Raw genomic sequence first — 23,582 nt, forward strand, 5'->3', positions numbered from 1 at the left:
GTGGGTTTCTTCTGGGCCATGGAGCTAAGCAGGAATCTCTCTTGATTGGCAGGTCCCCCGGTGAATGTGAGCTGCAACATTTTCATCAACAGCTTTGGTTCCATTGCTGAGACAACTATGGTGAGTGAATCAAAATATGGGCTGCTATTTCCTGCTGAGGACATCTCTCTCCCAGAAATATGTACGCTCTGCATGGAGTTTCCCCAAGAAGGTGGGGAATCTGGTGTTTTTTCAGATCTCCAGTACATACCATGCGACTTAGGCATTTTTGCTCTCCTATTCAATGTTTGGGGTGAAGACATACACCTGCAAATTCTCAAAGAGCCAGCAGGGCTAGCACACGCCAAACACCCAGGATGCAGAAACAAAATTATAGGGTTGCCTGGGTGGCTCAGGGTGTGATCCTGGAGTCCTGGGATCTAGTCCCACATCAAGCCCCTTGTAAGGGAGCCTGCTTCTCCATCCGCCTATGTCTCTGCCTCTCTGTGTGTGTCTCTCATGAAAAAATAAAATCTTAAAAAAAAAAAAAAGAAAATGTAAAGAGCTGCATGTAAGTTTACAATTCAACTATGCAATAGCAGAAGACTGCTTACAGAAGCCGCAGTGGGTCTTTTGGGTTGATTCAACTCTTCTCTCAGCTTTTGTGTATATTTCAAAATTCGCATAGTAAAAAGTTTAAAATAAACCAGCTATACTGGAAAAAAAGACTAGAAGGAAAAATACCAAAATATTAATAGCAGTTATCCCTGGCTTGCAGACTTATGGATAATTTTTAATTTTCTTCTTTCAGTCTTTCCCTATTTTTTGAATTTCTGCAAGGAGCAAATGATACATTTGTGATTATAAATAGATGCAATGATACTTTAAAATTTTTCCCAATCCTTGAAAACAAAACAAAACAAAAGTCAATTGTACTTGCTTTGAAGGGAGTGATCTAGCTCATGAGAAAACAATTTAAGCAGCCTAAAGTCATCTCTTTATGAGCCAAATGAGAGCAGCCAGCTAATCATCAAGTCCTATAGACAGATGTTACTGCCAGGAAATCCTCTAAACTACCCATTTCTAGAGATGCCTGGGTGGCTCAGCAGTTGAGCGTCTGCCTTCAGCTCAGGATGTGATCCCGGGATCTGAGATCGAGTCTCACATCAAGCTCCCTGCATGAAGCTTCTTCCTCTGCCTGTCTCTGTCTCTCTCTCTCTCTCTGTCTGTCTGTCTCTCTCGAATGAATAAATAAATAAATAAAAATCTTAAAAAAAAAAAAAAGCAAAAACAGCTACCCATTTCTAGACATCCCTTGCCCCTGGCTAGTTCAGGCTTCCATGGGGCTTATTCACATTACTGCAAAAGAGCCTTAACTCTCATCTTGCTCCACTACTATCCTTCTTTCTCACAGGCTGGTCTTTCTAAAATACAGATCTAACCCCACCATCATCCAGCTTCTACACCTCCCTGGTGGCTCCCCCTCAGCTTCACCATTAAGCCCCAATTCCTTTGAAAAGCTTAGAAGGTCCTCCGTGATTCTGCCCTGCTTCAACTCTTCTCTCTCTCGCTCACTTCCTCTTCTGGATAATGGAAACGCCTAAGAGTTCTCTAGACAGGTGTGTCTCTGTGTTGATGCCATTGAGGACTCTGCCTAGAGCACCCACACTAGCCCTCCTTCCCTTGCTGATTCCTATTCCCCTTTAAATCTATGCTAGAATTACCTGCAGAAGCAGCCCGCACACTCAAACACGTGTGTACGTGTGTGAGTTCACCTGTGTGCTTGACCCAAGGCTACGAGGAGTTCTTTCCACCCATTCTTATGACACATTTTACAGTTCCCATAATAGCACTTACCACTCACAAGTAACATGGTTAATGGTCTGCTTATTCATTCCTGCTCTTGCTATAATATAAGTTATTTCTGGGGTGGAATATTGTCTCATTTCCTGTGGTAACCTCAGCAGCTGGAACAGTGATTTAATAATGAGTACTCAATAACTTTTTTAAATAAATAAACCAAATCAACTGTATTGTCTGTTGATTCATACAATGATTGAGTCCTAAGCATTTATGGAGAGTAGATCTAATCTTTCAGCCCCAGACTAGCAAAAATCACTGATCTCTATAGATTGTGGGGCAAATGGTCCAAAATCTGTCCTTTTGCAAAGAGACCTGTCTTAATAAAGTCAAGTAGACCCTGCTCACATCCAAAGGACAAATGATAAAAAAAATTCCCTAAAATGAAAAGGTCTATTATCTCCAAATGGAGATGATCCCACCTGTTGACTAGGAACAAATATGACTGCTTTTCACTGGGTATCCAGGTCAAAAAGGCAAGTTTTTCCACACTTTGAATGGATGTCTTAAGAGCTCCTAATGCTTTTCTTCTTGTTCCTCCCAAATCAGAAGCACATTGACACTTGAATTATTCATACTCTCTATGTGGTGAGTGTTGATACTTGCACTCTTCTAGAATGATACATGGTTATCAGATTAGGTCAAGGACCACCCAGCTATGTAAAGAACTTGGTTATTTAAGAACAGGTGTACATTCCTGCTCTTCCAGCAGGAAGAGCACCCTAACCACCCCCAACCACCTGGAACCACCCCAACCACCTGGAAGAGCATTCCAGCCCACCCCAACCTGTTTCCCTACAATGGCCACACATAGATCTATTTCCTTGACACAGATTCCTCCTAAAAGAACAGCAGTTTGGGGCACCTGGCCTAGTCAGTTAAGCATCTGACTCTTGATTTTGGCTCAGGTCAAAGAGAGAGAGAAGAGAGAGATCGTGGAGCCTGCTTAAGGTTCTCTCTCTCATTTCTTCTCTTTACCCCCTCCCCCTCCTCTCTCTCTCTTAAAAAGAATAGCAGTTTGCCTTTATTTTGTGTGGTGGTTACCAGCCAGGCTCTGGTATCACATAGTCTCTATGTGAGACTATATATGAGAATATATATATTCTCCACTATATATGAGAATCCACTTTTCTTCATGTCTTTAAGCCTAAATTTCCCCATCTGTAAAATCCCAATGGTGACTAATATATTGACCTCATCGAGGTATCATGGGTGGAAATTAAGTGCAAGACAGTTTTTGTCACAGTAAATGCTTTTTGTAAGTGCTCTTAATGTTTCCCATGATAATGCTGATGATGAAGATGATGATGGTGACCTCAGAGCTATCACTAATCATCTGTGTGACCTTGAATCTCCGTTTTCCCCTCTCCCATGTCTCCTGCCTACCTTTCTAGACTTCACTCCCGCTACATTTTGCTCTCTAGAGAGATAGTGTAGCAATTAGGACACAGTTTTCCATGGCCAAGCAAAACATGAGGTTCAGCTCTATGACCTGGGGCAGAGTAGCCTGAGTCAGTCTCTCCTCATCTGTAGAGTGGAGTACCAGTAGCATCCACCTTGCCACATGTGGTGAGGATTCAGAGATAAAGTGCAGAAAGTGCCAAGCATGGTGCTTGACACAAAGTACACACACAGTGAATGTCAGCTATTATTATTAAATACTACTCATAATTTTCAACATATTTCATGCCCACTCTCTCATCTGATTCCTTCACTAAATACTAGGTCTTCCAACCACTCTCTACACAGTAGACAGGGTAAACACTATGTCCCCCAGTTTCCAGCTAAAGAAATAGATTTGGACACATTGTATCACAGAACTAGTTAGCTACCAGGCAAGGATGAAGATCCTGTTCTCCTAACCCATAGAAGGTGTTTGCAGTGCCCCACACTGCCATAACATCAAAAGGCAATGACTCAGGAAGCCGACAGACCACAGACCCACACAGCACACTTAAGCAACCACCTAACTATTATCAGAAGTAGAAACCCAACCTCACATCGTGCCAGGCTCAGCACACCTCAGGGGAAAACAGAACAGATGGAACATGGGAAGAGCCCCAAGGGAAGCCTGGGGAGGGCGTGGCCCCCTGCGGTGGAGATACAGAATCCTCAGACGAGGAATGAAGAATTGGCAATGATGTGCCTCCTTGGGAGTGGTCCACAGGTGACACAGTTTTCTCCTTATTACTTAATGTTAATTCAGAATAGGAGTTACCATTTTCAGCTTGTACATTCCATAATACCGTGACTTTTTTCCACTGGGTCCTTAGTTATCTATACGCGTTTAATTTACTTTGCAGATGATTTCAGAAAAACATAACCTAATATCTCAGAACTAGAAGAAAACCTGAAGAAATTGTCTAAGGCAGTCCTTCACTTTACAGAGAGGGAATATGACGGCTAGAGTGGGGACATCACTTGAGCAAGGCCACAAAGTACGGAGCAAGTGTGACAAAACCCCAGGTCTGACGCTCTTCCAAGTGGCCAACACTTCCCCTCCCCCTCAGCTTCTTTCTCACCTAGATCCCACCCACGAAACTCTTTGAACCACTTTCCCCATTCAAACCTCCTTTCTTGGGATCCCTGGGTGGTGCAGCGGTTTAGCGCCTGCCTTTGGCCCAGGGCGTGATCCTGGAGACCCGGGATCGAATCCCACGTCGGGCTCCCAGTGCATGGAGCCTGCTTCTCCCTCTGCCTATGTCTCTGCCTCTCTCTCTCTCTCTCTCTGTGACTATCATAAAAAAAAAAAAAAAAAAAAAATTAAAAAAAAAAAACAAATCTCCTTTCTTGTCGTGCAGAATATGCTTGGAGAGTAAGACTGGACTCATCTTAAAAACAAGAGCCACACCACGCCTTAAATGCTACTGTGTGCCAGGCAGAGTGTGGAGCACTTCTGCATATATCATCTCATTCCGAGCTCACCACAATCTCCAGGGGGCAGGAAATGTTATCCCCATTTTATAGATAAGTAATATGAGGCTCAGAAAGGTTAAGTGACTTGTATCAAGTCACACAACTGATCAGTGGCAGAGATAGAATTTGAACTCAGATCTTATCTCACCCCAAAGCCCATCTTCTCTTGAGCCAAATATAAATATTTAATTCCTGGATGTTTGGAATTTCCCAGTCTCTACTTGTTTCCTTTCATCATAAGGAAATCAGAGATGAAAGGCAACTTCACTGAATAGACTTCCAGCCCAGGACTCTGCCTCACCAACCACACAAAGAGCTAGCTGTGCCTCCTGGGCCCGTGGTAATATGGACATAGTCCCAATGCCAGAAACTTTCCAGGCTGTGTTTGTTCTCCAAGAGCAGCAGGAGTGCATAGCAGCTCTATAAACAGCTGGAGTCCCCAGGCCTGATTGTCTGCCTCCCAGGGCCTGGCTTTATTCACCGGAGCTAACAGACCTGAGAGCACAGAGAGGCAGCCAGAAAAGCAACAGGGGTCTCTATCCATTCCCGATGAGGGGAAGGCTGAAGCTGCCAGCCCTTCATCTGACCTTACCAGACACTTTCATTGAGTCTACACAGAAAATAAAGGTAGGGTTGTAATGGGAATGGAAAAGAGAGAATAGAGAAGGGGGTCCTGAACTAGAGCAGCCTCTGTGGCAGGCTACAAGAGAAGGATCTGGAGATAGAACCTAGAAGAATCCATCCAGCTTGTCTGGACACACATAAGTATGTATTAAGTGCTTATGCAGCAGCATCTCTGTGCAGTGTTTATGCACATGTGTATACTGTGGGCTTGTATATTTGTGCAAATGTACACATAGGTATGTGTATATGTACATGGTAGCTTAAAGATATTGAAACAGGTAGCCTTAAAGAGAAATGTTATGGCCAAGTACAGGTATGAGCATAAGTATGTCTGCTTCTGTGGTTCTACATGTACAAGTAAGTAAGTGGGGATGCACAGATATCTGTGTGCACACATATACATAAGAATAAGTAAAAGTTCTTAAGAGGGAATGAAGTATATTATTTTCAGTTATGCAATTATATATGGGTATTTGTGAATAGATGAGCACATATTTAAGTATACTTCAATATTTGAATAAGCACATTTATATGTGTATATGCATGTATGTGAATATGTATACACACAATTACATGTGAATAAGTGATACACAATTAAATGTGTATCATATGTGATTGTGCACATAAGGGGACACCCTGGTAGCTGGAATTCATGTAGAATATATATATATATATATATATATATATATATATATATATATATATGAGAGACATATATATATGAGACAGATATATATATATGTGAGAGAGAGACAGAGTGTATGTATGTGTGTGAGTATGTGTGTCTGAGTACATGTGGATTGACGTCCTTCGGGCGTGAATCCCAGGACATGTGCTCCAGACTCTCTTGCCAAGTCTTGGGCTAGTTTGGCATAGAGACAGGCACACTGTGTCCAGGACCCCCAGTGATTGGTGACAGCCTATCCAAATATAGTCCACAAGTTTGGCCTCATTTGTAGATATTAAGAAGCAATGGAGAGAATCCTGACCCAGAAATCGAGATACTGGGAGTTGAGTTCTAGCTCTGCCATCATTTGATGCTACTGAGACTCAGTCCGTCCTAGGTATCTGGCTCTAAGAGTGGTGTATAGAACACACGAGTAAGAGGTATGAAAGCCTTTCGTGAATGCTACAGAAATGTAAAGGATTGTTAACTACTGAACCAATCAGCCAAGGACTCCAATACATGCAAGCCTAAGGAGATGGCTTCTAGGGGTTTTTTTCCCTTCTGTTCCCGATTTATTCATTTATCCTCTCCACCTCCATTTATTAACATCCTATATGTGCTGAACATGGCAATAAGCTCCAGGAAGAGTTCTGTCTTATTCACATTAGTCTAGGCTTTCCTGCTGCAACAAATACCCCCCCAAATTTCAAAGTCTTAAAACAACAAAGATTGATTTATCACTCATCTAAAATCTGCTACAAATCCAGGGAACTCTCTAAAACTACTGTCCTCCATGTCGCGGCTGAGCATGGCATCTCCATATCAATATGTGATTTCACATTTGCCATGCAAGGCAACAAAGCATTGAAGGCTTGAGCTGCAGCTAGTCAACGCTTTCCTCCCAGAAGTGACATAGACCACTTCTGTTCATATCTCACTCTCCAAAGGATGTCTTGGTGCCGCCTGAAGAAAAGTATAATCCCCTCAAGTCCTCAGAAGTAAACAGAAATAGTAGGTCTCTGCTCTCTCTATTGGAGATGGTGAACAATAAAACCAAAGCTAACAACGCAGAGTGATGAGAGAGATAACAGAGGTTTGCCCAGGATACTGTGGGACGTAGCAAATAATGATGACCAATAGCAGTATTAGCCAATGCTCACTCCACATGTCTAATGTGCCAGGTGCTATGAAAATGCTGTTGTATGATTTTGAGTAATTTTTCTAAAGCGTAAATCTGATCATGGTACTCTCCAGGTTAAACCCTTCCAGCAGAGAATGATGCCATGGAATGACCCAACAGCAAGAGGGTTTTTAAAAACCCATGTGTGTTCAACAGTGCAACAGTGCTAAAAGAGGGTGAAAGTCAAGTAAGAAAAGACAATAGCATCCAATGGGTTTAGCAGTGTGGGCTACGGGAAGGGAACATGTATGAAATTAGAAATGTAACCTTAGGGGCATGGAGAGAGCAGAAGACAAACTGAAGCAAAGATAGTAAGAGGATAATTCTTCCAAAAAGTTCTGCTCTGAAGAGAAGGTGAGGTGGCAGTGTTTGTCATTTATTGATCGCTTTACTGAAAACCAGGCATCTGTGGTTAGCAAATTATGGGGATTATTCCATATAATCTAACAATCTCATTTTACAGATGAGGAAACTAAAATTGAGAGAGACTTAACTCACTCACACTTTTCCAGCTGATAAATGTCCTTGCCAGTTACTATCTCCAGGCTGCCTGACTTCTGGAGCCCTGCTCTTGGCCTGGTCCACCTACACAGCATGGGGCAAGAAGAAAGGTGGCAGAGCCAACAGGATGATGAGCTATGGGAGGACCTGACCTTATCCTGGTCTTCCGCACTGTGGTCTAGTTAATCAGTAGGATTGTGGGATTCTATCAGAACTTGTACCACAACAAGACCTTGGCCATTCATCCCTTTGGATATTCACAAATGAAACCTCAAGATACACAAAAACAGCTATCACATAGGAGATTAAATGCCCCTTAGTTCAACCCTAAATGTTAATACACCGTTTGGAAAGTAGTACTTTACAGTGCAAACCTACTTCTGGGGTCAAGTGACTTAATGAAGCAGATATTTTTGAATCATAGAAGATAAAACTAAATCCACCTACTTTTTTCCAAATCTACTGCTGTCAGGTCTAGTTGACATCACCCCTCTCCTATTTGACTGAAACAACCTCCTAACTGGCCTCTGTGCCTTCCCTCTTCATGTCCTCCCCTCCCATAGTGGCTAGAGGAATGTTTTTAAGCCCTAAATCAGATCACAACATTCTCTTTCTTCAAACCCTGCAGCAATTTCCCTTCCTCTGGTCTGTTCCCTCTGCCCAGAGAGATCTCTGTGTGAATGGCTCCTTCTCATCCTGCAAGTCTCAGCTCAGATGTCTCTTCAGAGGGCTCTTCCCTGACTCCCTATCTAAAAATGACCCCCCTTCCAGTCACTATCACATCATTTGTTCTAGTATCCTTAAAGCAATGTCTCAAATGTAAAAATTCACTTGTTAGTTGTCTTGTTTGCTTTTTTATTGGAAGGGGATTCTTGTCTCTCTCAATCACCTAACACATTGCCTGAACCATAGGCACTCAATCAATACTGAGAAAGAATTAGCCTTGGAGGTCTGCTAGTTGAACGGCCATCTGTCATCAGAATCTCTACCATAAACACTGTGGCCAAGTAGTTTGTTGTATACCTCCAGATGCAGGGAGCTCCCTATCTTCCAAGGCAGCCCATTTTGCCTTTGGACAACTCTGAAATCTCCACTTACCCATGGTTTTCATTCTGTTCCTAGGGCCACAGAGAACCAATCTATTCACCTGACAGCCCTTCAAATAACTGAGATAGTCCTCTTGCCCCCTGCCCACACCTGGACTCTTCAACCATCCCCCCTGGTGCCCAGTTCCTTTACCATCATGATGCTCTCCAAGTACATCCAGGGCCATCAACTTCCATCTTGAGATGAGAAGCCAACAACTGAACCCGAGCCCCCAAGAGTACTTAGAGCAGAGCAAGGCAAGGCCACTGCCATCCCAATTCTGGGTTAGTGGGCTTCAAAGCATTGCTTCTAAAAACAGCTCTACCGGGATCCCTGGGTGGCGCAGCGGTTTAGCGCCTGTCTTTGGCCCAGGGCGCGATCCTGGAGACCCGGGATCGAATCCCACGTCAGGCTCCCGGTGCATGGAGCCTGCTTCTCCCTCTGCCTGTGTCTCTGCTCTCTCTCTCTCTCTCTCTCTCTCTCTCTCTCTCTCTCTGTGACTATCATAAATAAATAAAAAGAAAAAAAAAAAAAAACAGCTCTACCACCACAGTTCAGTTTTAAGCTAAATCTTATGTAGCACTTTGACAAACTGATTAAACCAAACCAAACCAAACCAGGCTGTTCTGGACGAAGTGGAGCAAAGGCCAGAAATATTATTCCCTCGGTTTTTCCCTTAATCCCTGCCTCCCAGGGAACCTTCTCAGAATACTAAAATCATTTCTACACGTGCCACTTCAAAGACATTTCCTTTAGGTAGCCATATCACAGTGTTGACTCACACTATGCTACAGAGAGCTAAACTCTGGAACATTCTTTTAAGTACACAAGTAAGAGATAAAAAGAAGCTTTTGTAATAAGTCTAATGAAAAAGAAAAGAGGGATCCCTGGGTGGCGCAGTGGTTTAGCGCCTGCCTTTGGCCCAGGGTGTGATCCTGGAGACCCGGGATCAAATCCCACGTCGGGCTCCCGGTGCATGGAGCCTGCTTCTCTCTCTGCCTATGTCTCTGCCTCTCTCTGTGTGTGTGTGACTATCATAAATAAATAAAAAATTAAAAAAAAAAAAGAAAAAGAAAAGAGAGAAAGAAAACAAAAATATCCCTGCCTCCCGTGTTCCTCCAATTCCTACTGCCCTATCCTGAGTTAATCACTACAAATAAATAAGTCAGTGTATATCCTACTGCCCTCCTTGGTTCCACATACGCTCATATACACATGCACAACCATTATATAACTAGGACTGTGCTCTTTTCCTTCACTATGTCTTGGAATTTCTCCCCATCACTGCATATGGGTCTAACTCATTCTTACCTCTTTGCATAACACCAACTTGGAATATAAGAGGTGGTTTGTTATTACCACATTCCAGATATGACAAATAATTTTAATCTGTTTCCAAACTTTATGGCTTGCCTGTAAAATCCCATGCTCCTTGGGGCACCCGGGTGACTCAGTCAGCTAGGCACCCGACTCTTGATTTAGGCTCAGGTGGTGAGATAGAGCCCCGTATCACATCTGGCTCCACACTCAACGGGGAGCCTGCTTGGATTCTCTCTCTTCCTCTGCCCCTCCCCTTGTTCATGTGTTCTTTCTCTTTCTCTCTCTCTCAAATAAATAAGTCTTTTTAAAAATGCCATGTTTGGAACAGGCCATCATTTTGTGGTATTTAACCACTCTTTTCCTGATGGACCTTTTACATTTATGCAGCTTTTCACTATTACAAACAATGCCACAAAGAATATTCTTGTACCTAACTCTGCGCGTCTCCTCAGGATACGTTCCAGCAGAGGAATGAATAGATCAAAAGACATGAAACTTTTTTGTAATTTTGACAGACGTATTACCCAAATCACTTCCAAAGAAGCTTCTAATTCACTGACAACAGTGTTTGTCTCTCTTTATCCTTGCCAACCCAAGATATTATCAAGCCTTTTCATTTTACCAAATGGGATTTTTAAAATGGTACTTCATTATCATTTTTAATTTTCACTCCAGACTCCTAGTGAATTCGAGTATCTTTGCATATTGTTTTGCATACTGAGCATTATCAATAATATTATAGGTTTCTCTTTTTACGTGTACCTCCTTTATGTAGTTGGTTTCATCTTTTGTAAAGTATTTGGTGGTGGTTTACCTCTATTTTTCTCTAATTCGATAGTAATCTTTCCATCATTATCCTTAAGTGATCAGTATTTCTCCACCAATATGAAATGCTATCTTTCTCATAAACTAAATCTCCATATATACCTAGGTCTGTTTCCAGTCTCCATGTGTTCTGCTGCTCGTTTGTCTGTTTCTGCACCAATACCACACTATTCTAATTACTATGGTTTAACATTATATTTCTATATCTGGTAGAAACAGTTCTCTGTTGTTTTTCTTTCCTAAGATTTTCCTGATGTTTCTAGTCCATTGTCCTTCCATATGAACCTTAGAATCAGCTTGTTGAGGCTGATAAAAATCACCTCAGGTTTTTATTGGGATTGCATTGAGTTTATAGATTAATTTGGGAGGAACTGACATCTTTACAATATTATATAAACACAATATGTCTCTCCATTTATCTAGGTATTCCTTTATGCCCTTCAGTAAAGTTTTAGAGTTGTTGGGTTTTTTGTTTTTGTTTTTTTTTAAGTATCTAGGAGTCACATATTTCTTGTTAGGTTTATTCATGGACACTTTGTGAGGTTGATTGCTATTTTGAATGAGATCCTTTTTGTTGTTGTTGCTTTTTTCCATTACACTTCAGTCTCTTTACACAGCTCATGCTAGGTCATTTTTTATGCTCTTGGGTTTGGGGATCCAAGAGAAAGTCTATTAAATGTCATCCAATTAGATACGGCTCAACACTCTACAAAGCCTCGGTAAACTGAATACTAAAAGAAGGCCAAGGAGAGAAGGCTCAGAAATGCCATTAGAGTCTGTTAGAGACAGAAAATGGGGCTGTAGGCAGCCTTGATATCATCTGCTGGATGCCTCTCTCCCCAGTACACCACCAAGGGGGGCATAACAATCGGGAATTCGTGACAGCTCAGAGTTGGCCCTCTATCAGATCAGATTCAGGAAGGCTGACTCATGACACTCAACCCCACAAAATACTCAAGTGGGTAAATAAGAAATGCCACGTTATTTAATTTACAATGCGGCTTTCTATTCAAGTAATAGGAATGCTCATGTCCTCTGTGAAAGCACTCCCTTGCCAGTCTCCGAATACCAGGGAAGCCAATCAGGAGTCACATTTGACATATCTGGAACTAAAGGAAAAGAAGATAGTCTTGAGGGAAATTTCATCTAGGCCAGAAAGAGGTCTAAGAAAGCATTCTTGCGTCACCACTCAGAAACCCTCTTTGCAGGAATGAAAACGTTGGTATTCCCCCAACCAGATGATGCTAGATTACCAATTGCCAAATTCCTGCTTCTCAAACACCCTTTTCTCATACTACTGAATGAATGTCTCCCATATGTTTATAAACAGTTCCCTAAATGAGACGCAGTACAGTAAATTAGGGTTTCAGTTATTAAATTACAAGCATAGGCCTGTTCTAAATCATCAGGATTACACGTAAGACACTGTGATTGATGCTGGGCCTTGCCAAACTCCTCTACTGCACATTCTTCCCTGTTATTAGTTTAATTTACACAGAGCAACCTTGTTTCCATATTTCTAAATGTGTTAGTGGCATATCTCACTACTCCTCCCTGCACTGCCAACACTGTCTTCCTTCCTCTTTCAGGCTAACTTCCCCCCACCCCAGTTTGCACCCTTTGGCAACCAGTTATGAAGCCACCTCACTGTTTAATATCTCAATCCAAAGTTCTCCAACTGCTACTGATTATAAGGGCATGCATGAACCAACCTGTCACATAGGCTCAGTGGGGTCCCAATACACTATGTCTGCTGTATTTTTCATCTACCCATGTAGGAACTTGTTTTTTTAAAAAAGGAACTAGAGAGGCAGCATTAAGTGTCAAAAGAATGTGAAATTGGGAGTCAGACAGCCCTGGATTCATATTCCTGCTCTAGCACCTACTAGCTATGAGAACTTGAGCAAGACACTTAACCTCTATTTGACCTCTCTGGATTTTAGTTTCCTCCCCTATAAAATGAGGATAATAATACCCAACGTGCTAGGTTGATGAAAGTTTAGAGATACAATGCATATAAAGTTCTAGCTAATGCAAGACTCCCAATAAAAGTAGCTGCTATTAGCATTTTTATGTAATTATTAAACTCACGCTGTGTTTTAGTGATCCCCTAAAGACAAACAAAGATGCTCAGCTCCACTGGTCCAAACCATCTACAGTTCTTCACAACAAATGTATCTCTGACTGCATGAAATCTAAATGAGAATGCACTAGGCAGGAATGGTGACTTGGGAGAGGTTTGAGCCACAGAGCAGATCCCTGGAACCAAGGATTCAACAGATCAGGATCTGGGGCGTCCACCAGCACTGAACTTGAGTGTAGAGCAGACAATGGGTCAAACTGGAAATGAGGCAGGAGCTCTAGCAGACTTCTGGATCTGGGGCAGAAGTTTTTTGTTTTTGACCTTTTAATACTTCCTGATAATTGTGGATATCTACAAATCCACAGCTACATACCTGCAGCCAGCGAGAGTATCCAATGGCATCTTTTTTAAATTTCTTTTTATTGGAGTTCGATTTGCCAACATATAGCATATCACCCAGTTTTCATCCCATCAAGTGCCCCCCTCAGGGCCCATCACCCAGTCACCCCATCCCCCCGCCCACCTCCCTTTCCACCACCCCTTGTTCGTGTCCCAGAGTTAGGAGTCTCTCATGTTCTGTCACCCTCTCTGATATTTCCCACTCATTTTCTCTCCTTTCCCCTTTATTCCCTTTCACTATTTTTTATATTCCCCAAATGAATGAGACCATATAATGTTTGTCCTTCTCTGATTGACTTATTCCACTAAGCATAATACCCTCCAGTTCCATCCACGTCGAAGCAAATGATGGGTATTTGCCATTTCTAATGGCTGAGTAATATTTCCAATGGCATTTAGGTGTCATGAAACTGTCACTTGGAGCAATTCTAGGAGATCCTGGGCAGTGCAGTCTAGGAGTTAAGTGTTTAGGCTCTGGCATGAACAACTTGGGTCCAAATGTCAGCTTTGGCCTTAACTAGCTGTGTGATGTCAGAAACAGTACTTTAACCTCTGTGTGCCTTGATTTATCTAACTATAAAATGGGAATGATATTAGAACCTACATCACAGGATTATTATGAAGATAAAATAACACACATCATGCTCTTGGAATCATTCCTTCCATGTGGTAAAGTCTCAATCTTACAAATTAGTATTATTTGCACCATTGTTATCAGTTCTGTATCTACCAGTAACTAGTGGTGAGAACTCAGGATTTTAGGGCCTTAGCTTCTACATTTGCCCAATGGGGAAAAGAATCTTCTCTTTATGCCAAATGTCATAGAACACAATTAATGTGAAGGTGCTTTGAAAAGTAAAAAGCAGCAACTAAATATGACACATTATTAATTTTAAAAAGCCAACGCAGTATACTACCTAAAAGCAGACTTTGGGGACACCTGGGTGGCTCAGTGGTTGAGCGTCTGCCTTCGGCTCAGGGCGTGATCCAGGGATCCTGGGATCAAGTCCCGCATCAGGCTCCCCACAGGGAGCCTGCTTCCCTCTGCCTATGTCTCTGCCTCTCTCTGTGTGTCTCTCATGAATAAATAAATAAAATCGTAAAAAAAAAAAAAAAAAGTGGGGTAGGGTTAGGATGTCTGTATGCAAGTCCCACCTAAGTCAGACTTGCTGTGTGGCCCAAGGAAGGTCCCTTTCCCTCTCTGGGCCATGTGTAAAATGAAGAAGTTGAGACAGAATTCTCCAAAGGTTCTTTCTAACTGTAATATTTGATGATGGTGGTAACAGAAGTATGATTCTCTCACTTACGCCACTCTCCATTCCTGCTGTCTTAGTTTAGCTGGCCCTAATTAGACTGCCACAAGAGCCTCAAAATGGATCTCCCTATACCTGTTTTCTCTCATTTCTAAGACTTCATGGCCATTGCTGGCACACGGATCTTCCTGAAGTCAAATGGAGATATTGCTCCACTGCTTAAGACCCCAGAGGTGCCCAGTTGACTACACAATAAAATCCAAACCCCTTGGTTTGGCAGTGAATGATATCCAGAGTCTCAAATCAATCCATTTTACAGCCTTAGCACAGCAGAGTAGCTGAGAGCATGAATTTGTATAATCAGACAATCCAGATTCGAATTCTGACTCTACTGACTACTGTGTAAGTCTGAACAATTTACTTATCCTTTCTGAGTCTTCGTCCATAGCTTAGGTTGAAAATACCTATGTAATAGGATTGTTTTAAAGATAAAATGAGGGATGCCTGGGTGGCTCAGCAGTTGAGGGTCTGTCTTTGGCTCAGGGAGTGATTGGGGGGTCTGGGATGGAGTCCCACATCGGGTTCCCTGCATGGAGCCTGCCTCTCCCTCTGCCTATGTCTCTGCCTCTCTCTCTCTCTCTCTCTCATGAATAAATAAATAAAATCTTTAAAAAAATAAGATGAAATGATGGCATGTTTAGCACAATGCCTGGCACATAGTAGGTCCTCAATAAGGGGGACCTTTTATTACTTATATGGCTAGTGGTTGAGCTAAGTTGAACGGGCTGAATGCCCCTACCTCCACACCTTTGCTTGTGCTGTACCTTCTACACAAGATTCCTTTGACCTGACTATATCCATCCTAATCTAAATACCCTGAGGCCACACCACAGTCTTCAAGTCCCTCCTGCTCTAAGCCTGACTCTTCAAACCTGGATGTCCCCCTCACACATCACTGGCTTCCTTTCCAGCTGAAATGAGATATAGTTCCCATCTCAGAGCAGAGATGTTAACTTCAGTAGGATGGAGCAAACTGAAAGGGGCTATTTCCAATGTCACCTTCTCTCTGATAGCTTTTCCAGAATAATCCAACCTAGCTAGAAGCTATCTCAATGGCTTTGAAAGCAATATCTAATAGCAATTTTTAAGAACCTCTTTGACCTCTATCACTGTCAGTTTTATGTGGTAGATATTTGTGTCCATCTCTTAACCTCACCTGCCAGATAATTTGAACTGTCTGAGGGTAGAACCAAGACCTTATGCCTCCATCCTCACCATTCTAGGCCTAATAAATGTTTATAGAATAGAAATGGATTGAGCGAAGAGACACCCCTTTGACAGCCAGAATGCTGAGACCTAGGAAGGTATAAGAATCTAGTTCTTTGTCCAGGGCTTGGGTGATGTCTCTTGGCTCTGATTGTAATGGGCAACATCCTGCCCACCACATCCCCTTCTCACCACCACACTTATGCAGGCTCTTTCCTGCTAAACCAACTCATGCTTCCTATTTTGCCAGAGTACTGAGTTTAGAGGAATTTACTGGGAAAGATTAGAATCTGAAATTAGATGCAATAGGGGTGGCAGTGGGGGGCGGGGGCAGATCCCCGGCAGGTGGCACACAGGAAGCCGCCAATAAATATTTATTGAATGACAAAATGAGTTAATGAAGGGACTAATGCTCTACCTTGGTCTTATAAGCAAGGTAGTTGCCCTGTTACCAGAAAAGAGACCATCAGGGACTTTCACAGAGAGGATAGGTGAGTTGATGCTAAAGACTATTGAGCTAGAGCTCTGGAAATCCCTCCCACCTCAGATTTAGATGGGCCACTGTTGAGAGCTTGAGACCTGGAAGCCAACTACCAGAGGGGGAACCTGAGGTTCTAGGGTGGAGAACACAAATGTTGCTCCTCTGACCCCTGAACTTGAACAGAGACCCCCAGCATGTCAAACACTGACCAGTGTGATTGCAGGGCTAAGTAAGCAAAACTGCATTTAGCTTTCAGCCTATTATGCCAATTACATTGATCGCCTCCGAACTGCATATCCCACTGCTGTTTCCCAACTAGGGAGGAGAAAATCGATGTAACAGCTTGTTTGGGCAGCAGCTGCTAAGGGGAGGAGCGGGGGCTGCCGGGAGAAGGAGTTAAGCTGCCTGAGGACACCAGATACATTCTCCAGGTCTCCTGCTCTCACTTTTCATTAGTCATTTCATAATGAGACCCTATCACATTTATTTTGTTTTTCTTCTTTTAAGGGATGTACCTTTATCTTTTGTACATGTAAACGTACATGCATTTACTTTTGTAATTAGAAAAAAATCAATATTTTTAAAATATCAGTCACAAAATGAAAATGTAACAAAGCCCTCCCCTAGTTAAAATTCTTCAAAGGCTCCACACGACTCTCAGGATGAAGTCCAAATTCCTCAGGACAGTTGGCGAGGCCCTGCAAGCATCCTCCCCTCACTCATGTATATGTTTTTCTTTCCATGCCCTTCCTCTGCCTCTAGGCCTTCCAATATGGGGGCTCCTACTGCTCCAGAGTGCTTTTCCTCTTGGGCTCAACCATATTTGGTCTCACTAAATATCACTTCTTCTGGAGCCTTCCCTGACCACCAGGCCCCTGTCTAGCTGGAGAACCTGTCTTCTACATCTCCCTGGCACCCTGTACTTAATCCCTAGGGAAGCCCTGAGCTCTGTGTGGTGTAAATATTACACTCAGGTTCCATGGCTGCAAGAATATGTGTTTCTTGTTCATGGCAGATTCTCCAGGGCCTAGAACCATGCCTAGCACTCAATAGATGCTCAGTTAAATGTTGCTGGAAAAAATTAAATAACAATTAGCTATTTGATTTGGGAGGTCCTTAAAGACCATCTGTGCTAACTCCTTTGAACACTGAGGCTTAGAAAAGCAAATTCAGATTCCAAATTTTAGTCCTTTCCTGAATTGCTGTGTGACCTTAGAAAATGCTTTCCCTCTCCAGGCCTCAGTCTCTGCACTCTAAAATGAGGAAAGCTCCTCCTGCTCTTTTTCTGGCTTTGCCTCCTCCTCTTTCTAGGTATTGGGTAGGTCAGGTTCATCCTCTCAAACTGTTGCCAATCAAGTCGAGAAGGTAAGACACATGCAGTGCTAAATGACATGTTTCCAGTGATTCCATTTTGCTAGGAGATCAGAAAAGGAAAAGACCGTGGACACCTAGGGGCATCAAGGCTACTGCAGGAGACAGCGCCTCAGCTAAGCAGACAAAATTCACAGAGGCAGTGAGGATGAAAGAGGAGCATCCCTGGCACAGAACTGGCCATGTGCACCAGTGGGACAGAACAGCGGGTTGGGCTGACTGACGTGCCTTCAGAACCCAACTCGGCCACTTACTAGCTCTGGGCCTTGGACAAGTCTCACAACCTTTCCAAACCTCAGTCTCCTTCCACTCACTATGGGAACTTGAATGTCTAGTTTCGGAGGGGTGGTTTTGCAAGGAATAAGTATATGTGACAGTATCTAGAACAGCGCCTGGTACCTAACAGACTGTTTTAAGAAATGCCACTTTCTTTTCTTCCTTCCAGCCACATCAACAGGATTGTCATGTCACTGGCAAGAACATCAAAAGTGCAGCTGGGTTTGCGGACTGAAGGCTTTTCCTGACCAACCACTCATAGTCTGTGTTCCTCTGACATGACTTGCCCAGTGCAAACATATGCAAACACACACGCACACACACTTCATGTAATATCCAAGAGAGAAAGGCTATTTCTAATTCCCTGATAAGAGGGGGCCAGATTGGGAGCTGTCCATTACTGTGAGCAGGATAAACAAAATATCAACATCCAGCTCTGGCCCAGAGTTCTCTCTCCACCACGGGACTTATAAGGCATGAGATTATGAGACCAAATGTCATTTTCTATGGGACTGGAGGGAGAGTCTTCAATTAAATTATAGAACAATCCTATAAAATACTTTGGAACATTTTATGAGGCTATTGATATTTCTGGAGGCAAGTAGAATGAGGCATGTACCATGGGGGCAACTGGCAGGGGTAAGGGTGAGGGTGAGGGTGGCGAGGAGGGTCATTTATCCTAGTCCATCCCTGCTGATGACAGATCAAGAGTGATTAGGAAAAGAAAATGTAGCATGATCTCATTTATCCAGCACTTTCGGGGAAAATGGCAGCAGGTGCTCCTGTGTGGAGATGATTCCTGGAAGGACGGCATTCAGAGTTGGACTTGAACTGAGGTTATTAATCTTTTGGGGAGCTATAGACCCTTTTGAGAATCTAATATAGACAGCCATGCACTTCTTCCTAGGAAAACACAAACACCCAATTCTACTTGCACTATAGTGATACTATGGATCCCAGATTTACAATGCCTCCCTAACAAAATTGAAAACATGTCTTCATGAAAATATTTAACTTCATGACCCACTTTCATGGCATGGAGACCTCCCCAAACCACTAACTGCTTCTCAGGCTGTGCATGGGAGCTGAATGGACTCTGTCAGCAACTCTAGGACCAGTTGAACAAATCCTCAGCTAGGGAGTCAGGACTCACGCTCTAGAATCAGCTCTGACCTGCCTCTTCTGAGTGAAACTGGATCAGTCTTAACTCTCTGGACTTCAGTTTCTCCATTCAGAAAAGAAACAAAGGTGGAGGGTGGGAGAGGGAGTTTTGACTAGGATGGCAATTACTAACATACATTCCATAAAAGGCAAGCATCATGCACAAAATGCAAGAGTTGTATGCCCAAAATAAATCCAGGAAATGTATATTCTGTTCCCCTCTTGGAGATATATAGAAATAATTAGCTTTTTCAGGTCTCTGAGAAGTCCTACAATAAAAAATCAGTTGCGTTTGGTTTAGTCCAACATTTCCCTAATTGGTTTGATCATGACCTTTTTTTTTTTTTTTTTCCATCAGACTACATAACAGTCCCTTCGAAGAAGCATTAGGCTTAGCACTGAGTTTAGAACCCAGTAAGATACTACTCCACAGCATCTATTAATCCTCCCCAGGGGCACCTGGCTGGCTCAGTTGGGAGAACACGCGATTCTTGATCTCCAGGTCATGAGTTCAGCCCCACATTGGGTTTTAGAGCTTACATCAGAAAAAGAAAATTAAAAAGAAAATCCTCCCCAAACACATAAATCAACACCTATGATAGAAGGTTGCAGAAGGCTGGTATTGAAACAAAGTGGTGTGAACCCTACGGCCAGCAGGAGCACCACAGAATTCACCCATCCTTCCTTCATTGCTTGGGAATTAATTGTTCTCTTCACACAGAACAGTTTGAATGATCGGACATCAGTTTTTTGCCTCTCCTTTTGCTCCTTCAGTCCATCTAGCAGAGCGACCCTCAGACTTCACTGTGCATGGGAATTACTGCCCTGATGACCTCGATAATAAAAGAGGGATTGACTTCAACTTTATCTGTAATGTACTCTTTCTCTTTTCAAAAAAATGAAACAAACATGACAAAATGTCAACAGGATGACAATAGATGTTTATTACATCAGTTGGAACTTTATTTTTAAGATTTTTCACAAGAATAACATTTAAATAATCTCAATTCAGAACTTAATATATTTAATAGGGCATTTAGAGAATTTTCAGGGATGACTCCCCTGACTTTTTCCTGATGCATGAACTTCATAAGTTGCAACCTCACTCATAATTCTCCAGGAGGGATTTCACGGAGCACTGAATGAAAGCACCTGGGCCCTCCAAGAGTTGACATCCCAGGGTCTAACTCCTTATTTCCTGGCTATAGGACTATAGGGTTAACATCTTCCTGCGGCAGCAGTGGAATGACCCCCGGCTGGCCTACAATGAATACCCAGATGACTCTCTGGACCTGGACCCATCCATGTTGGATTCCATCTGGAAACCTGACCTGTTCTTCGCCAATGAGAAGGGGGCCCACTTCCACGAGATCACCACAGACAACAAACTGCTGAGGATCTCCAGGAACGGAAATGTGCTCTACAGCATCAGGTGAATTCCTCACAGGTTCACCCCTGCCGTCAGCCTCAGAACACACCTTGTCCCATTGCCTCCTGGGAGGAGACATTAACCAGTGGGCCAACCATGGGTAAACAGGCCCTGGCAATCCCACACCCCTGCACAATATGCAGAGCCAGCTATGTAAATTACACGCAGGAGTAAGAATAACAGACCATGCAAAGTACTAGGAGTCAATGGTTCCTTATAACCAGGGGAACCAAGGAAGCACCTTAGAGAGAGACGTTAAGGTTAGGCCCCTAAGCTTACCCAGCATTTTGATAAAACAAGAAGGGAAAAGAGCATTCAAAGACACTGCTCAGCAGCAGGGGTGTTCAGTGACTCAAAATGGTAAGTATGTTCTAGAGAGCTGCTGTTCAACACTATGCCTAGAATTAACAATACTATATTATACACAAAAACTTTTGTTAAAAGGCTAGATCTCATGTTAAATGTTCTTACCACAATTAAAAAAAAAAAAAAAAGGCAGGAGCAAAGGCACAAAGCCTGAAAAGTCATAGCAACTTCAACAAAAATGGGCCTTCCAAGTGGATGGTGCTACTCACAGGTATAAGCCAGGGCTGCTCCCTCCCTTCTATAAACCCTTTCTATCCTCCATGCCTTGCACTGAGTCTAGGAAGCTGGACCCCCTTCCCAGCTGGGAAATACCCTGCAGATACTGGTTAGGGGCAAACTTTCAGAGTCTCCTGCCAAATCTCCCCATGTAATTCCCAATTTCCTCCCCCAAGTCATGGAGAAAATGACCAATATCCATGTTAGATTCTTACACATGTGTATTCACGGAGAATTTACTGACTAGGCTGAGTATTTTACATATGTTATTTGTAATCCTTCTAACAATCCCATGAAGTAGTTTCTATTACACCCATTTTTGCAGATTAGAGAAGTGAAGATCTACAAGTTTAAGTAACTTGCCAAAGTTCCTACAGCAACCTAGTGGCACAGCCCAGATTCTAATCTGTGTGCACCTGATGCCCACTCAGAGCTTGGCAGAACAGTCCAGGGCATTCAGTAGACACTCATTTGATGAATGAATGAATATGTTTTTATTTTAAAGAGCTTACAAGGTACACTGGCCCTAAATGACTCCTCCTCACCCTCCAGTTCTTTTGGGGGTAATAAATCTTCCTGTTTCCATTAGGAGATGAGCTTTAAATGTCCAGGCCCATCAGAGAGGCTGCAACCGTCCTAACCCTCAGATGTGACTGGGCCCGGGGTGTCTTCTGAGAATAGTCCAGGTGGGAGAGGGGACTTAAGAACCTTAGCAGGGAAAGGAAGCACCAAGCAGGGGATGAGTGGGAAGAGCCAGGGGCTGATGCAGCCTTCCTCACCCTGGAGCCCATCCTGCCAGGGTACATCCAGATGGAAGGGTGATGGGCTCAGGATGGCCGCCAGTGCCCTGACTGGCTGGGGTTACCCTGCTTGGATTTTGCTGCTGCCAGGCTAGTTTCATATCTCCACAGAGCTAAGCCCCAGGCAGCATGACAGAAGGACAAATCAGCAGAAAGTGATGTTCCCAAGGTCATTCAACTTCGGGAAATTAACCTAGTGTGACAGCTGCCCCACTTTGGAGCTTTTATCTTCAGAAATTCAACTGTGTTCACTTTCTCTTCACCATCTTCCTCCCGCTTCCTTCTCTTTTCCCCCTCTTGCTTCTACCTTGTGCTTAAATGGGGCCCAAAACCAGAGCAGTGGGTGTGTGCATGAGGAAGGAAGCTGCAGCTAACGTGCCAGCAGCCAAGTGTCGCTAGACCACCACCAATGAGGTGCTTTCAGGATAGTATTGGAAAGCAAACACATGAGCTCAGAATCCAAAGGCCAAGAGATACAGTTTTGAATCCTGCCTTTGAGCTATCACTTGCTGTGTGACCTTGCAGGAGTCCCAACCAATCTTTCTCTGTACCTCAGTTTTCTCACCTGTCAAATGAGGGAGTTGGCCTGATGATCTAAGCTCTGAGAGTCTTTCTTCTCTATTCTCTGCAGCAAGTGCTCAGATGTGGGCACAGCCTTTCAAGCTGAGGCCTTGCATCCCAGCCTGAGCTGTGGACTTTGCTTCTGTGAGGGGGACTCCCTCTAGTTCTAAGGCTCAGCCTCAGCATGGTGGAACAACCCAAAATAGCTCTCCCAGAAGACAGGGGCACCCACCACTTCCCAACTGACCCTGGCATGGGCCCACAGATGTGAGCCAGCTCTATTTGGATACCCAGAAGGCAAGGGCCTCTTTAAAATAACTTTTGCTGAGTCCAGTGTATGCAGGGAGGCAGCAAAGAACAAATTGAAGCACCTGCTGCAGAGGTACTGGATGCCTGAGCCCTAGGGCTGCTCAACTTGAAATTCAGGCTCTGCAGAAGAGTAGGGATCAAGGGCAACCCCTGGCCTCCAGGCCTTCAGGCCACTTGCTGAAGGCAGATGTCTAGAAGCCAGACAGACTCCACAAGAAACCAGAAGTTCCACTGACTGTGTGTGACTTTAGGCAACATAAAGTATCTCTCTGAACCTCCATTTCCATATCTGGAAGGTAGAAATATACATATGTTATTTCCATAAATACTAGTTCCCTGACCTCCTTGACCTCTCCAAGATAAGTGATTTTCTGGTAATAACTAAAATGGAGGCACAACTTCCCTGGTCTGTGGCTCTAGCATCATTCAACTCCCTTCTCTTCCCAGAATCACCCTAACACTGGCCTGCCCCATGGACTTGAAGAATTTCCCCATGGACGTCCAGACGTGTATCATGCAACTGGAAAGCTGTGAGTCCCTTGCATGAGGGCTTTAGAAAGAACCAGGCTCCCTTTTACCCATGGGACCTACAGAAATTCCTATACAGCTGCTTCTAACTGCTAGACCCCAAGAGATTACTGTACTAGCCCAAA

General features: G+C 43.4%; 2 protein-coding genes across 7 annotated transcripts in view; one reads left to right on the forward strand and one right to left on the reverse strand.

Moving 5' to 3' along the window:
- LOC144312780 (uncharacterized) overlaps nt 1-23,582 on the reverse strand; it is a 740,032-nt gene that overhangs the window by 687,354 nt on the left and 29,096 nt on the right. The window lies entirely within an intron of this gene.
- Nucleotides 1-23,582, forward strand: part of GLRA1 (glycine receptor alpha 1) — an 85,689-nt gene that overhangs the window by 41,171 nt on the left and 20,936 nt on the right. Inside the window, exons 3-5 of the mRNA XM_077895813.1 lie at nt 53-120; nt 20,457-20,680; nt 23,377-23,459. Coding sequence (XP_077751939.1) covers nt 53-120; nt 20,457-20,680; nt 23,377-23,459 — 375 coding nt within the window. The remainder of the gene's footprint in view (nt 1-52; nt 121-20,456; nt 20,681-23,376; nt 23,460-23,582) is intronic.

The sequence above is a fragment of the Canis aureus genome, chromosome 4 (genome assembly GCF_053574225.1).
Source record: "Canis aureus isolate CA01 chromosome 4, VMU_Caureus_v.1.0, whole genome shotgun sequence".
Taxonomy (NCBI): domain Eukaryota; kingdom Metazoa; phylum Chordata; class Mammalia; order Carnivora; family Canidae; genus Canis; species Canis aureus.